This window comes from Macaca thibetana, chromosome 18 (genome assembly GCF_024542745.1).
Source record: "Macaca thibetana thibetana isolate TM-01 chromosome 18, ASM2454274v1, whole genome shotgun sequence".
In the NCBI taxonomy this organism is placed as follows: Eukaryota; Metazoa; Chordata; class Mammalia; order Primates; family Cercopithecidae; genus Macaca; species Macaca thibetana.
Window position 1 is genome coordinate 60,241,942 of NC_065595.1, and position 12,894 is coordinate 60,254,835.

Sequence of the window (12,894 nt, forward strand, 5' to 3'; positions counted from 1 at the left end):
CAGTTGTGGTGGCTCACGCCTATAATCCCAGCATTTTGGGAGGTCAAGGTGGGCGGATCATCTGAGGTCAGAAGTTCGAGAGCAGCCTGGCCAACATGGCGAAACCCTGTCTCTATGAAAAACACAAAAATTAGCTGGGCATGGTGGCATGCACCTGTAATTCAAGCTACTCGGGAGGCTGAGGCGCAAGGATTGCTCTAACCTGGGAGGCAGAGGTTGCAGTGAGCCAAGATCGCATCACAGCACTCCACATTGAGTATAAAATGTGCCTGGCCCTTAAGTCACATTTTATACTCAACTTCCAAATGAATTAAAATGCTTTTTAAAAAGCATAACCTATAGGGCTGGGTGCAGTGGCTTATGCCTGTAATCCCAGCACTTTGAGAGGCCGAGGCAGGTGGATCACTTGAGCTCAGGAATTCTGAGACCAGCCTAAGCAAATGGCAAAACCCTGTCTCTACAAAATATGAAAAGTTAGCCAGGCAAGGTGGCTCACGCCTGTACTCCCAGCTACTCGGGAGGCTGACGTGGGAGGATTGCTTGAGCCTGAGAGGTCGAGGCTGCAGTGAGTCATGATGGTGCCACTGCACTTCAACCTGGGCAACAGAGCAAGATCCTGTCTCTCTCTTTTTCTCTCTCTCACACACACACACACACACACACACACACACACACACACACAAGCACAAACTATAATATAGATAGATGAATATTAATCTTGGGGTAGATGAGGACTTCTAAGCATAAAAAAGGAATGAACAGATTTGACAATCTACAAATGTACAACTTACATGTCAGAAATTATATGGAAAATTAAAAGGCAAACAGGAAACTAGAAAAACATTCTTAAATTGAGGAACTGTTGCTATACTACAAAAATAAACGTTTACTAAATGAGGTGTTTTAGAAATCAGAGAAAAAGCCAATAATTTTAGATAGTAGTAAACGGTAATTAACACTATTATCTTATTGAAAATAAATGCTTTTGAATGACCATTCAAAATTTAGTACTATTTTATTTTCATTATACCTATATAATAAAATAATTATAAAACACACAGAGATAAGGCTCATATTTTCCTTTTTTAGAAAATTAAGCCCCTTAATTTATAATAAAACTGGTCATTCTATTTTATATTCTTTACAGAGATTGTGAATAGCTCCACTCAGATTACTTAGGTTTCTGCATTAACTGTATTTGCTGGTATAATTTTAAAAAGAAGAAAATGCTTATAAAAATAATGTCACTCACTTGACATAGAAAATTGACCACAAAGAATGAGTTCAATAATGTTCTGAATTTAATAAAGGATTGATTAAATTCTGCTCAGTAGTTACAAGTAACTGAACATTTTTTCCCCAATGGAAGAATAAATTCAGAATATACCAATTTTTAAAAAATGAATGAGAATATGAACGGCAACTAAAAGGATTAATAGGTGCATTCAATGAGAATTTTTTATTTCAATTATCCACAAAACAATATTACAATACTTTATAAAAATATTAAGTTTAGGCTACCATTATTCATTAAAAAAAGTGTGCTAGAAGGCTGTTTTTGCCAACTTCCTTTTTTGGTAAAGGTTAACTTCCACTTTAAGACACTGAAGATGAAAAGCTGTTGGAAAAAATCTCCAAATTTACAAAGTTGTTTATTTTTCTTGGCAATTTAAAAATACAGAACAATTTAAAATGAATACACATTAAGTTAGTGTTTTATCCCTACTATGCAATTGTTATTACATAAGGAACTGCTCCATTCAGTTAAAACCTAATGAATACCATCAACTTTTCCTGGCTTACTTTCCTGATTAGATTTAGTACATAAACATAATTTTGTTACCCTTTTGAATATGCTCAGAAAAATTACAATATCATAGTTCACATAAAGCCCTTAAAAAAATCTCGTGTCACAAGTTGTTGACAAGAGGAAATAATGACAGCACTCTTCTTAGGAAGACCCTCTTGGTAGAGAGTGTCAATACTAAGCAGGTTACGTAAACAGAAAAAAACAACCACAATTTTTAGTACCAGAACTATTGCCAACTTGCATGAAGTCCACCTGTCACATTTTAAAATGGTTTGAATTTGAACATATATGACATGGCAAAGAACTTCAAATTTGATGATTAAAATCAGGTAAATAATGATAGTTAAGAATTATATCCTGAAAATAGAGGGGCCTAATATAAGATTAAGGTGTGACTATATGAGAGTATTTTAAAACATATACACCAGATCTTCATTTTATCAGATTCAATTTTTCCTCTGCTAGACACTTAAACCACTAATGCCACCATTCAAATCTGTATTTTGAAATTACTGAGTTACTCTTAAAAATCAGTCTTATTTTGTATGTTTCACTTTTGCACTTTAGGGTAAAAACTGTTCCCTTTTCACCGCTGTTAATATTCAGACTAAGTTTTCCTCCCCAAATCAACCATTTAATGTATTCTAAAAGGGAAAAAATGACCACCATTATGTAGACTTTAAAAGCGAAAGTAGATTCAAACATGATTTGAAAACTGGAGTCCTAAAAATGTTTTACATTAAAGTCATATCCCACAGGAATGAATGTGAAACCGTAACTTCACTATTCTGAACAAATACCCATTTAGTGTGTAAGAAAAATTAGTTTTATAGTTATACCTTATAACTCTTAAAAGTCTCAGAACATAGCTAAGTGAGGAGCTTTGAGTGCCAGCAAAGCCATTTTGTCACTCCATGACATCAACATTAAACATTACATTCCATCCCTCTACTTGTAAAACTTTCACATTTTCTTTTCTCGTATTTCTTTTAAATACATTTTCCTCTCTGTTCATCTATATTCACCATGAGCAAAAGTGCATTCAAATCCCTGATCTGGTCATATTTTCTATTTGTGGCACCCATCCCCATAAGGACATATTAGCAATATCTCACAGTACTAAATCTATTTTTTAAAAAGGGCTTTTTAAATGCTGGGTCTTACTTAGAATGCTATCTAAAGATTAAAACATTTCCCCTTTCATTGGACAGTAGTTTCAATTATATATTGCCTTAAAAGATCAATGCAACCTCATACAAGATTAACTCACTTTCTAGTTACCTTCATTATTCTAAGACAAACTCCTCAGAAAAGGACTGAAGTGGAAAACTTCTTATTCTTTCAGTTCCATGAATATGAACATTAATGTACTGCATTATACTTTCAAATTCCACTTCTGTGGTCTAACATTTAATCAAGTTTGAGATCCTGTTTATATTCCTTTTGAAAAACCTGGCCCATGTCCATGCAAAAGAGAGCATATATTAAGATTGCATATTGACTGTTTAACTTAGAAAAAAACTTTTGAGAATAATAAATCCAAGAAACTTTAAAAACTGGAATGGAATCATTTGGTCCCATGTACTCCTTAATTTTAGATTTTATTACAGTATAGCTTTTTATCTCTCAAGTTTTATCTGTAACAATAAATAATTTTCTTTGAGCAATTCTAACTGTGGGGAAAAAAAGAAAGGAAATGATTTATAAGCAGTAGCCTCATTGCCCTTCATTACCATGCTATCACCCACACTGTCATCAGTATCTTAGCTCTATTTTCTTTGGACCCTGAAATACGTTGGAAAATTCATCATTGGTACATTAGAGTTTAATACTTGGGGGAAAAAAAGTGGTTTTGTGCAACCATATCTGGGATTCCAGTTTACATTAAAAACATGCAGAGTAAAGAAGATTTTCTTCTTTTGATTCCTGTAGAAACTCTACACAAGTTCTTTACATTTTGGCAGATTTGTGCATATAAAATAGGCTACTTGAATTATAAATTTTCTCCTGGCTGGTACTGTGGCTCTGTAGCAGTGAAGTAGTCTTCCAAGAAGGACTGAATATATTCAAATGTTGGTCTTTCATCAGGGTCCTTCTTCCAACACAGATTCATCAATTCATGGAGGGATTCTGGACAGCCCTGAGGGCAGGGCATCCTGTATCCTCGCTCCACTTGTTCCAGTACTTCACGGTTCACCATACCTAACACACAAGATTAAAACATGAAAGAACAATGGTCCTGACTACCACTAGGAAAACATAACAAACCCCCTAGCCACTAACTGATTCAAAGTATATTAAGTTTATTTAGTGAAATAATTCTTGTAACAAAGCAACAAAATAAATTTTAAACATGAGAATATCAAGAAGAGCTTAGAAAATGTTAATCTATGTTTTAACATGTCTAATTTTTCATTCCATCTTATATCTTATTTTTAATACTAATGTCTTCAAAAGCCAACCTCATTTGATTAATAAGAATTTAGGGTGCCACTATGAGGTACTGGTACTTCCTAATATTAACATTTAACAATGACCAAACTTGGGTTACTGAGGAATTGTGGCAAGATCGTGTCTAAAAGAACTTTAAAACAGGAATTCAGAAGAAAGTTCTAGTCTTGGTTTTGCCAAATATACTAACTACATAACTTTATATTGAATTACTTCTGTGAAACAGTTTCCTTATCCAATATCACCTGTTTGACTTTCTTCAAGATATTACACATGGTTCCTTTCTCGTATTCCTTTGTAATCCCCCCTCCCTCAACCCCCTGATCAGCAGCTCACCCCATCTTATCACAGGCCAGCAAAATGCCTCCTTTTCCAAATTCTTCCCAACAGTGTCTCACCAAGCCAGCAACCCTATTTCACTTCCTATCTCCCGCATCACCTTCCCTACCTGCCTGCAAGTCAGGCCATCCCTCGTATCTCTTGGAAACTTTATCAACCGGTCATCAGGAATGGTATTTAAAATAGACTATGATTCTCTAAAGAAAATGTAATGGGGTTAAATCATTATTATTTAGATGTTCAGTTATTTTTTTGAGAAATAAGTGATTTCTCAAAATACATTTTTTAAACTATTAAAAAGACTCTACACGACTTTGAAACTCAATACTTAAAAGGAAGTTTTCTGAGCTTTTCATCTAACTAGGTACTGTCATCTTCATAAGTGAAATCCAGCCAGGTGCGGTGGCTCTTGCCTGTAATTCTAGCACTTTGGGAGGCTGAGGTGGGCAGAGATCACCTGAGGTCAGGAGTTCAAGATCAGCCTTGCCAACATGGTGAAACCACATCTCTACAAAAATACAAAAATGAGCCGGGCATGATGGCAGGTGCCTGTAATCCCAGCTACTTGGGAAGTTGAGGTGGGAGAATCACTTGAACAGGAGGCGGAGGCTGCAGTGAGCAGAGATTGCGCCACTGCACTCCAGCCTGGGTGACAGAGCGAGGCTCCATCTCGGGGTGGGGGGAAAAAAGTGAAATCCAGTACATTTTACTAACCATGGAAATACAACCAGAAGTTGTTGGGGGAAGGAGAAAAGGAGTAAGGGAATTAATATTCAGTGAGGGCTTACTATAATTGAACTTCTTTTCCATTCTCTTCTTCTATTTTATCCTTATTATTTTAATTGACTATTAGGATTAACCAATCTAAATAAGCTGGAACCTATGAAAATAACTTCTAATTACCAATAAGCTTTCATTCAAAACTTCATTCAAAGGCCGGGCGCGGTGGCTCATGCCTGTAATCCCAGCACTTTGGGAGGCCCAGGCAGGCGGATCACGAGGTCAAGAGATGGAGACTATCCTGGCCAACATGGTGACACCCCGTCTCTACAAAAAGTACAAAAAATTAGCTGGGCGTGGTGGTGGGCGCCTGTAGTCCCAGCTATTCGGGAGGCTGAGGCAGGAGAATCGCTTGAACCTGGGAGGTAGAGGTTGCAGTGAGCAGATTGCAACACTGCACTCCAGTCTGGGTGACAAAGTGAGACTCCTCAAAAAAAAAAAAAAAAAAAAAACCATATGGTAAATACTTAGCATACTGTCAATAAATGTAAGGATTTCACACCTGTTAGCGTTTACCAAGGTTTATTACTGTCCCCAAATAAGACTAGTAAACAGGAGCTGTTGCTTTGAAATGGACAATCTGCTGTGAGAAGTGTATGCAACGGATCGGTCTGTCCTATATGCGGAAAGTTCTTTCCAAATCCTCTTAAAATCATCAAAGAAAGACAATGATGTTTATAAAGTATCTCTTTTTCTTCTTTAAAGATGGGTACTCTACAAATTGTTTATACTCTGATTCTCATCTGAATATTTAACTAGAATATCCCGATCATATACATTTTTATGCATTTTGAAACTATGTAGTTACATAGTTCATTTTGGATTTTTATGTCCCTGTTGAACTGACCCTTTTATCATTATGAAACATTCTTTTTGTCCCTAGTACTATTTCTTGCCTTAAAGTCTACTGCTACCTAGGCTTTCTTCAGTTAGGATTTGCAGAGTGTAACTTTTCCATCCTTTTAATTTCAGTCTCTTAAAATACCTTACAGTATGTATCTTATAAATACCATTATAGTATTTGTGTTTGTGTTTAAAATCCAGACTTACCTTTTTTTTAATTGCAATGTTTAGTGTACCTAAATGTAATTTAATTATGGATGTAGTTGTGTTTAATTCTACCATCCTGATCTTTTTTCCATTTATTCTTTTCTCCTCTCTTGCTTTTTATTTTGATTAAACAAGCATTTTTCAATGTTCAAATTTTTCTCTCCTCTGTTGGCTTTTTATCTTCTCTTGTTATTTTTGATCATTGAGACTACAATATGCTTCCTTGGCTTATTATATTTTACTCAAAATAAGTATTTTTACCTGCTCCAAACTTAAAACGATTTACCTCTTATTCCTTTACTCCCTTTGTGTTATGTCAGAGAGTCTATTTTTATATACATTATAAATTTGGTAAGATATTTTTATTTGGCCGGGCGCGGTGGCTCAAGCCTGTAATCCCAGCACTTTGGGAGGCCGAGACCGGCGGATCACGAGGTCAGGAGATCGAAACCATCCTGGCTAACACGGTGAAACCCCGTCTCTATTAAGAAATACAAAAAACTAGTCGGGCGAGGTGGCGGGCGCCTGTAGTCCCAGCTACTCGGGAGGCTGAGGCCGGAGAATGGCGTGAACCCGGGAGGCGGAGCTTGCAGTGAGCTGAGATCCGGCCACTGCACTCCAGCCTGGGCGACAGAGCGAGACTCCGTCTCAAAAAAAAAAAAAAAAAAAAAAAAAAAAAAAAAGATATTTTTATTTTTGGTGTTTTAGATCAGTTTTCCCCCAAGCACTTTAAAGACATAATTTTACTCTTTCCTGGCTTCCACATCTGAGGAAAAGTTAGCTGTCTCTGTTGTTCCTGTGTAGATAATACACAGGCTGAGTATCCCTTATCTGAAATGTCTGGGACCAGAAGTGTTTTGGATTTTTTTGGATTTTGGAATATTTGCATATATATAATGAGATATCTTAAGGGATGGGACCCAAGTCTAAACACAAAATTCATTTATGAGCCAGGCACGGTGGCTTGCACCTGTAATTCCAGCACTTTGGGAGGCGAGGGCAGGCAAATCGCTTGAGCCCAGGATTTCAAGACCATCCTGGGCCACATGGTGAGACCCCGTCTCTACAAAAATACAAAAATTAGCTAGGTGGATGGCACACACCTGTGGTCCCAGCTACTTGGGAGGCTGAGGTGGGAGGATCACCTGAGCCCAGGGAGGCAGAGGCTACAGTGAGCCCTGATTGTGCCACTGCACTCCAGCCTGGGTGAGACACCCTGTCTCAAAAAAAAAAAAAATTCATTTATGTTTCATATACACCTTATACATATATGTACACATACATATACATAATCTTAAAAATAATTTTGTGCACAAAACCAAATTTTGACGGCATTTTGACTGTGACTTGTCACATGAGGACAGGTGTGGAATTTTCCATTTGTGGTATCATGTCAATGCTCAAAAAGTTTTGGATTTTGGAGCATTTCAGATTATTTTTTGAGACGAAGTCTTGCTCTGTTGCCCAAGCTGGAGTGCAGTGGCGCAATCTTGGTTCACCGCAACCTCCGCCTCCCCGGTTCAAGTGATTCTCCTGCCTCAGCCTCCAAGTAGTTGGTACTACAGGTGTGCGCCACCATGCCCAGCTAATTGTTGTATTTTTAGTAGAGACGGGGGTTTCACTATGTTGGCCAGGCTGGTCTCGAACTTCTGACCTCGTGATCCACCAGCCTTGTCCTCCCAAAGTGCTGGGATTACAGGCCTGAGCCACTGCGCCCGGCTGCATTTCGGAGTTTTGAATTAGGAATGCTCAACCTGCACCACCTCCTTAGGGCTGTTTGGCTTTGATTTTTATAATTTTACCATGATATGTTTGCTTGAATTTCACTGAGTTTATTTTTCTTGTTTGAGGTTCACTTAATCTGTGGGTTGGTATTTTATCATGTTTAGAAGATTTTTAGCCACTACTTTTTAAAAATGTTGCCACTGTTTCTTTTTTTTCCTCTTTTCTGCTTCTGGGACTCCATTACATATAAATTAGACCTTTTCACTACTATGCCTCCCTGGTTTCATACATTCTGCTCTGCTTTCTTCCCCATTAGCTTTTACCTCTGCATTACCTTGGATACTTTGTTAATGTGTCTGAATCCACTAATCTTGTCTTCTACTATGCCCAACTAGTGAGTACTTAATTTCATATAATGTTTTACAGTTCTAAGATTTCCATTTGAGGGCCAGGAGGAGTGGCTCACGCCTGTAATCCCAGCACTTTGGGAGGCTGTGGCGGGCGGGTCACTTGAGGTCGAAGTTTGTGACCAGCCTGGCCAACATGGCGAAACCTTCTCTCTACTAAAAATACAAAAAATTAGCCAGGCGTGGTGGCACATGCCTGTAATCCCAGCTACTTGGGAGGTTGAGGCAGGAAAATCGACGGAATCTGGGAGGCGGAGGGTGCAGTGAACCGAGATCGTGCCACCGTACTCTAGCCTGGGAGACAAAGCGAGACTCTGTCTCAAAAGAAAATAAATAAATAAATTAATTAATTAATTTCCATTTCATTCTTTTTTTATATATATATAGAGAGATTCCAATTCTGCTGAAATTCTCCAGTTTTCCATTATTTTGCAAAACTTTTCTATTTTAACATTCCATATATTGCTATTTTGAAGTCTTTTGCTAACTCCAAGATCTGAATTATCTCAGCGTCTGCTCCTATTGATTTTGAACTCTTTTTTTTTTTTTTTTGAGACAGTCTCGCTCTATCACCCAGGCTAGAGTGCACTGGTGCGATCTCAGCTCACCGCAATCTCCACCTCCTGGGTTCAAGTGATTCTCCTGCCTCAGCCTCCCGAGTAGCTGGGATTACAGGTGCGCGCCACCGTGACTGGCTAATTTTTGTATTTTTAGCAGAGATGGGGTTTTCACCATCTTGGCCAAGCTGGTCTCAAACTCCCGACCTTGTGATCTACCCGCCTCGGCCTCCCAATGTGTTGGGATTACAGGGGTGAGCCACCACGCCCAACCACATTTTGAACTCTTGATAATCAGTCATCTCTTCCCTTCTTCGTATGTCTAATAACTTTTTATTTTGTGCTAGACATTTTGAATCATACACTGGAGATTATCTGGATCATGTTATCTTTTTCTGAAGGATGTTCAGTTTAATTCCATTTGTAATTTACTGGCAGATCACCTAGCTGTTAGGGCTTAGTTTTGCTCAGTTTTGCCCTTTCTCCTAGGGTATGGACTTTCTGGGGTCTCAACAAAAAGCCTAGGGTATTCTCCAACATCTATCCACTTTGGTTGGACAACAACTCAGCACTCTGTAGCCTCTGAACTCTGCTTGACTCCCCAGCCTCCTAGTAGCTATTTTCTGTTAGGTCTCCCAGAGCTTCCCCCTGTGTATGTGCAGATTAGAACTGAGCAAGGACCTGAAGGGATTTTTTTTTTTTTTTTTTTTTTTTTTTTTGAAACAGGGTCTTGCTCTGTTGCCCAGGCTGGAGTGCAGTGGTGCAATCATAGCTCAGTATAGCTTCAAATTCCTGGGCTCAAGCGATCCACCCACCTCGGCCTCCCAAAGTGCTGGGATTATAGGAGTGAGTCACCATGCCCAACTGGAATTTGAAAGCAGAATTTTAGAGTTCTTTCCCTATAGTTCCTTCTCTGGGATCCTGTCCTTCAGATCCCAGCACTTGGATCTCTGTCTCCTTTGCTTAATAAGACTTATGCTGGCCGGGCGCGGTGGCTCAAGCCTATAATCCCAGCACTTTGGGAGGCCGAGACGGGCGGATCACGAGGTCAGGAGATCGAGACCATCCTGGCTAACACAATGAAACCCCGTCTCTACTAAAAATACAAAAAAAAATTAGCCGGGCGAGGTGACGGGCGCCTGTAGTCCCAGCTACTCGGGAGGCTGAGGCAGGAGAATGGCGTAAACCCGGGAGGCGGAGCTTGCAGTGAGCCGAGATAGCGCCACTGCACTCCAGCCTGGGCGACAGAGCGAGACTCCGTCTCAAAAAAAAAAAAAAAAAAAAAAAAAAAAAGACTTATGCTTTCTGTCTGGGTTTTACTGCCCTATGCTATTTTAGAAAATGCCTTCAGAAAAGCCAATATAAATGTAAGGCTCAGCTCATGTACTTGCCCTGCCGTAAGGAATATGGCCTTTCTTGATGCAATGTTCTTTTACATATTTGATCTAACTTTTGTAGTTGTTTATAGTGCTATAGTAAGTTGGATTTTTAGAGGCTAATGCCTCTCCATCACAGCTAAAACTGAAATTTCCTCATGGTTTTACATTTAAAGTGAAACTATGGTGCATGGCTGTGTTGTTTTTTCTAGCCCTGTTTGCGGGTGTGGTGTAGGCAGAGTTGGATTTATTTAGCACAGTGATTTTGTTAAGCAATGATGATGAAATCAGAGAAGGGTGAAGGGCAAGGTAACTGCAAAGGAGTGATTATACTGCTTCACTAGGGAATTTAAGGAGAATGGTCTCACGAAGAGGGTGAGGAAGCAGGAAAAGGTGGCAGAAACAATGGAGTAAAGATCCTGGTAGCATCAAGAAATTGCTAGGGTTGGGGTAGAAAGAATTATCTAGAAAGATGGCAAGTGGTGGTCAGAAAGTAGACGCATGAAATAGATTTTGAAAGGGTTGCAGTTATTGGTAATGTTAAGGTTTAAGGTATGAAGATGGGAAGACTGGCTAAGGTAGAGTGAAAGACAAGATTACACAGGAGAAGAGTTCAAGCTACAAGAGACCAGGGTAATAGAAAAATCATCACCATGCGTATTAAGATGACAAGGAATTAAGACAGGAGAGGAGTTTTGTTGGAGAGGACAATGGTGAGTCATTAAATGAGAAGAACTTGAATGGTATCAGTGAATAACAGCAACAAGACAAAGTGGGTGATAAAATTTGATGGCATTAGATCTACAGTTGGAGGTATTAGGGAAGAGGGATATGTTAGATAATATGCAAAACCTTTAAGATTAGCAAAACAGTTTTTCCTAAAGATTAAATTTTATATGCTTTCTCTCTCAACATTAGGATACTTCAGTAGAAGAGTTTGAGAAGTAACAAACTAAAATAATACTCAATGGTAGCTGAATTTCAAGTGGGCTAAAATTTCTCCTTCCCCCTAGGAACTATATAAATCTCATAATTTTGAAAGGGAGACATTTTTATTTTTCCTCCTTATTAATGGCAGACATATTTTTTAAAGTACTGGTTTATAAATAGGTTTTGTTAGGAGAAATAAAACAAGAAAAGGATCTCAAAATAATCTAATGAAGAAAACAAGGCTAGTATATATTTAAAAAAACATACCAGGATGGGCACGGTGGCTCATGCCTGTAATCCCAGCACTTTGGGAGGCCTAGGCAGGTGGACCACCTGAGGTCAGGAGTTCGAGACCAGCCTAGTCAACATGGCAAAACCCCATCTCTACTAAAAATACAAAAAATTAGCTGGGCGTGGTGGCGGGTGCCTGTAATCCCAGCTACTTGGGAGGCTGAGGCAGGAGAATTGCTTGAACCTAGGAGGCAGAGGTTGCAGTGAGCCGAGATTGCACCATTGCACTCCAGCCTGCGTGACAAAGCGAGACTCTGTCTCAAAAAACAAACCAAAACAAAAAACAACAACAACAAAAAACCCACCAGTCACACTACTGGGAAATAACAATTATTTAGGGTATGGGGTGATGACCCAGGATATTTAAGATATGTTTATTATCTGAGAGAACAGTAAGAGGCCCTTTTGGAAAATGTCCTAAGCTGAGGTGAATGTGGGGCATACCTCATATGCTCACCCAGTCAAGGATCGTGGCTTTCACTGACTGTTACCCATCCAATGCCACAGTAAAGGGCCTTTTCCCCGCTTACAATTCTGTTCCTAATAAACTCCTGATAAAGCCACTCATGAGATAACCAAGAGCTAATAAAATGCAAGCTTACCTGGATATGGCACTCTGCCCTTTGTTACCAGCTCTGTCTGCAGAATTCCAAATGACCAGACATCAGACTTTATTGTAAACCGACCATACAGTGCAGCTTCAGGAGCTGTCCATTTGATTGGAAATTTTGCACCTAAAATAATATTGACAATCTTGCTTAATTGTTTTTAAAAAATCTATTTGTGTAAATACAGCATATGCAGGGCTAATCTTCTGTCAATATCTCTACTGTAGTCATCAGTGTCAATTCTTTAAATGTACAAGATACATGGGAGAAACATTAACTTTTAAAATTCATATTGAAATAAATCACATTTATTCCTGATTAGATAGCTGATGATTTAAAAAATAAGTTGGCTGTGGGAACAGAAAACAATTTAAGAAAATAGAGGCTGAAGTTGTAGTAAGCTAAAAATATGGGCTACAAGATGTGTAACTTTTAAGTACAGTCTGGCACCTAATAGCTGTAGTTAACTATTGGTTGATGAGTGAATATTCTACTGACTTATAATGTCTACGGGTTTTCAAACATAATTTCTTTTCTACTTTATATACCGTTCTGGAAAATTTTATTGTA

General features: G+C 38.6%; 1 protein-coding gene across 10 annotated transcripts in view; it reads right to left on the minus strand.

Annotated features, from left to right (window-relative positions):
• Positions 1-1,440: 1,440 nt before the first annotated feature.
• The window catches only part of YES1 (YES proto-oncogene 1, Src family tyrosine kinase), a 145,286-nt gene continuing 133,832 nt past the window's right edge, over positions 1,441-12,894 (minus strand). For all 10 annotated transcript variants that reach the window (XM_050767649.1, XM_050767650.1, XM_050767645.1 and 7 more), the window contains 2 exons: positions 12,319-12,450; positions 1,441-4,012 (listed from right to left, as the gene is read on the minus strand). In XM_050767649.1, the coding sequence (XP_050623606.1) occupies positions 3,804-4,012; positions 12,319-12,450 (341 nt within the window). In that variant the 3' untranslated portion in view covers positions 1,441-3,803. The remainder of the gene's footprint in view (positions 4,013-12,318; positions 12,451-12,894) is intronic.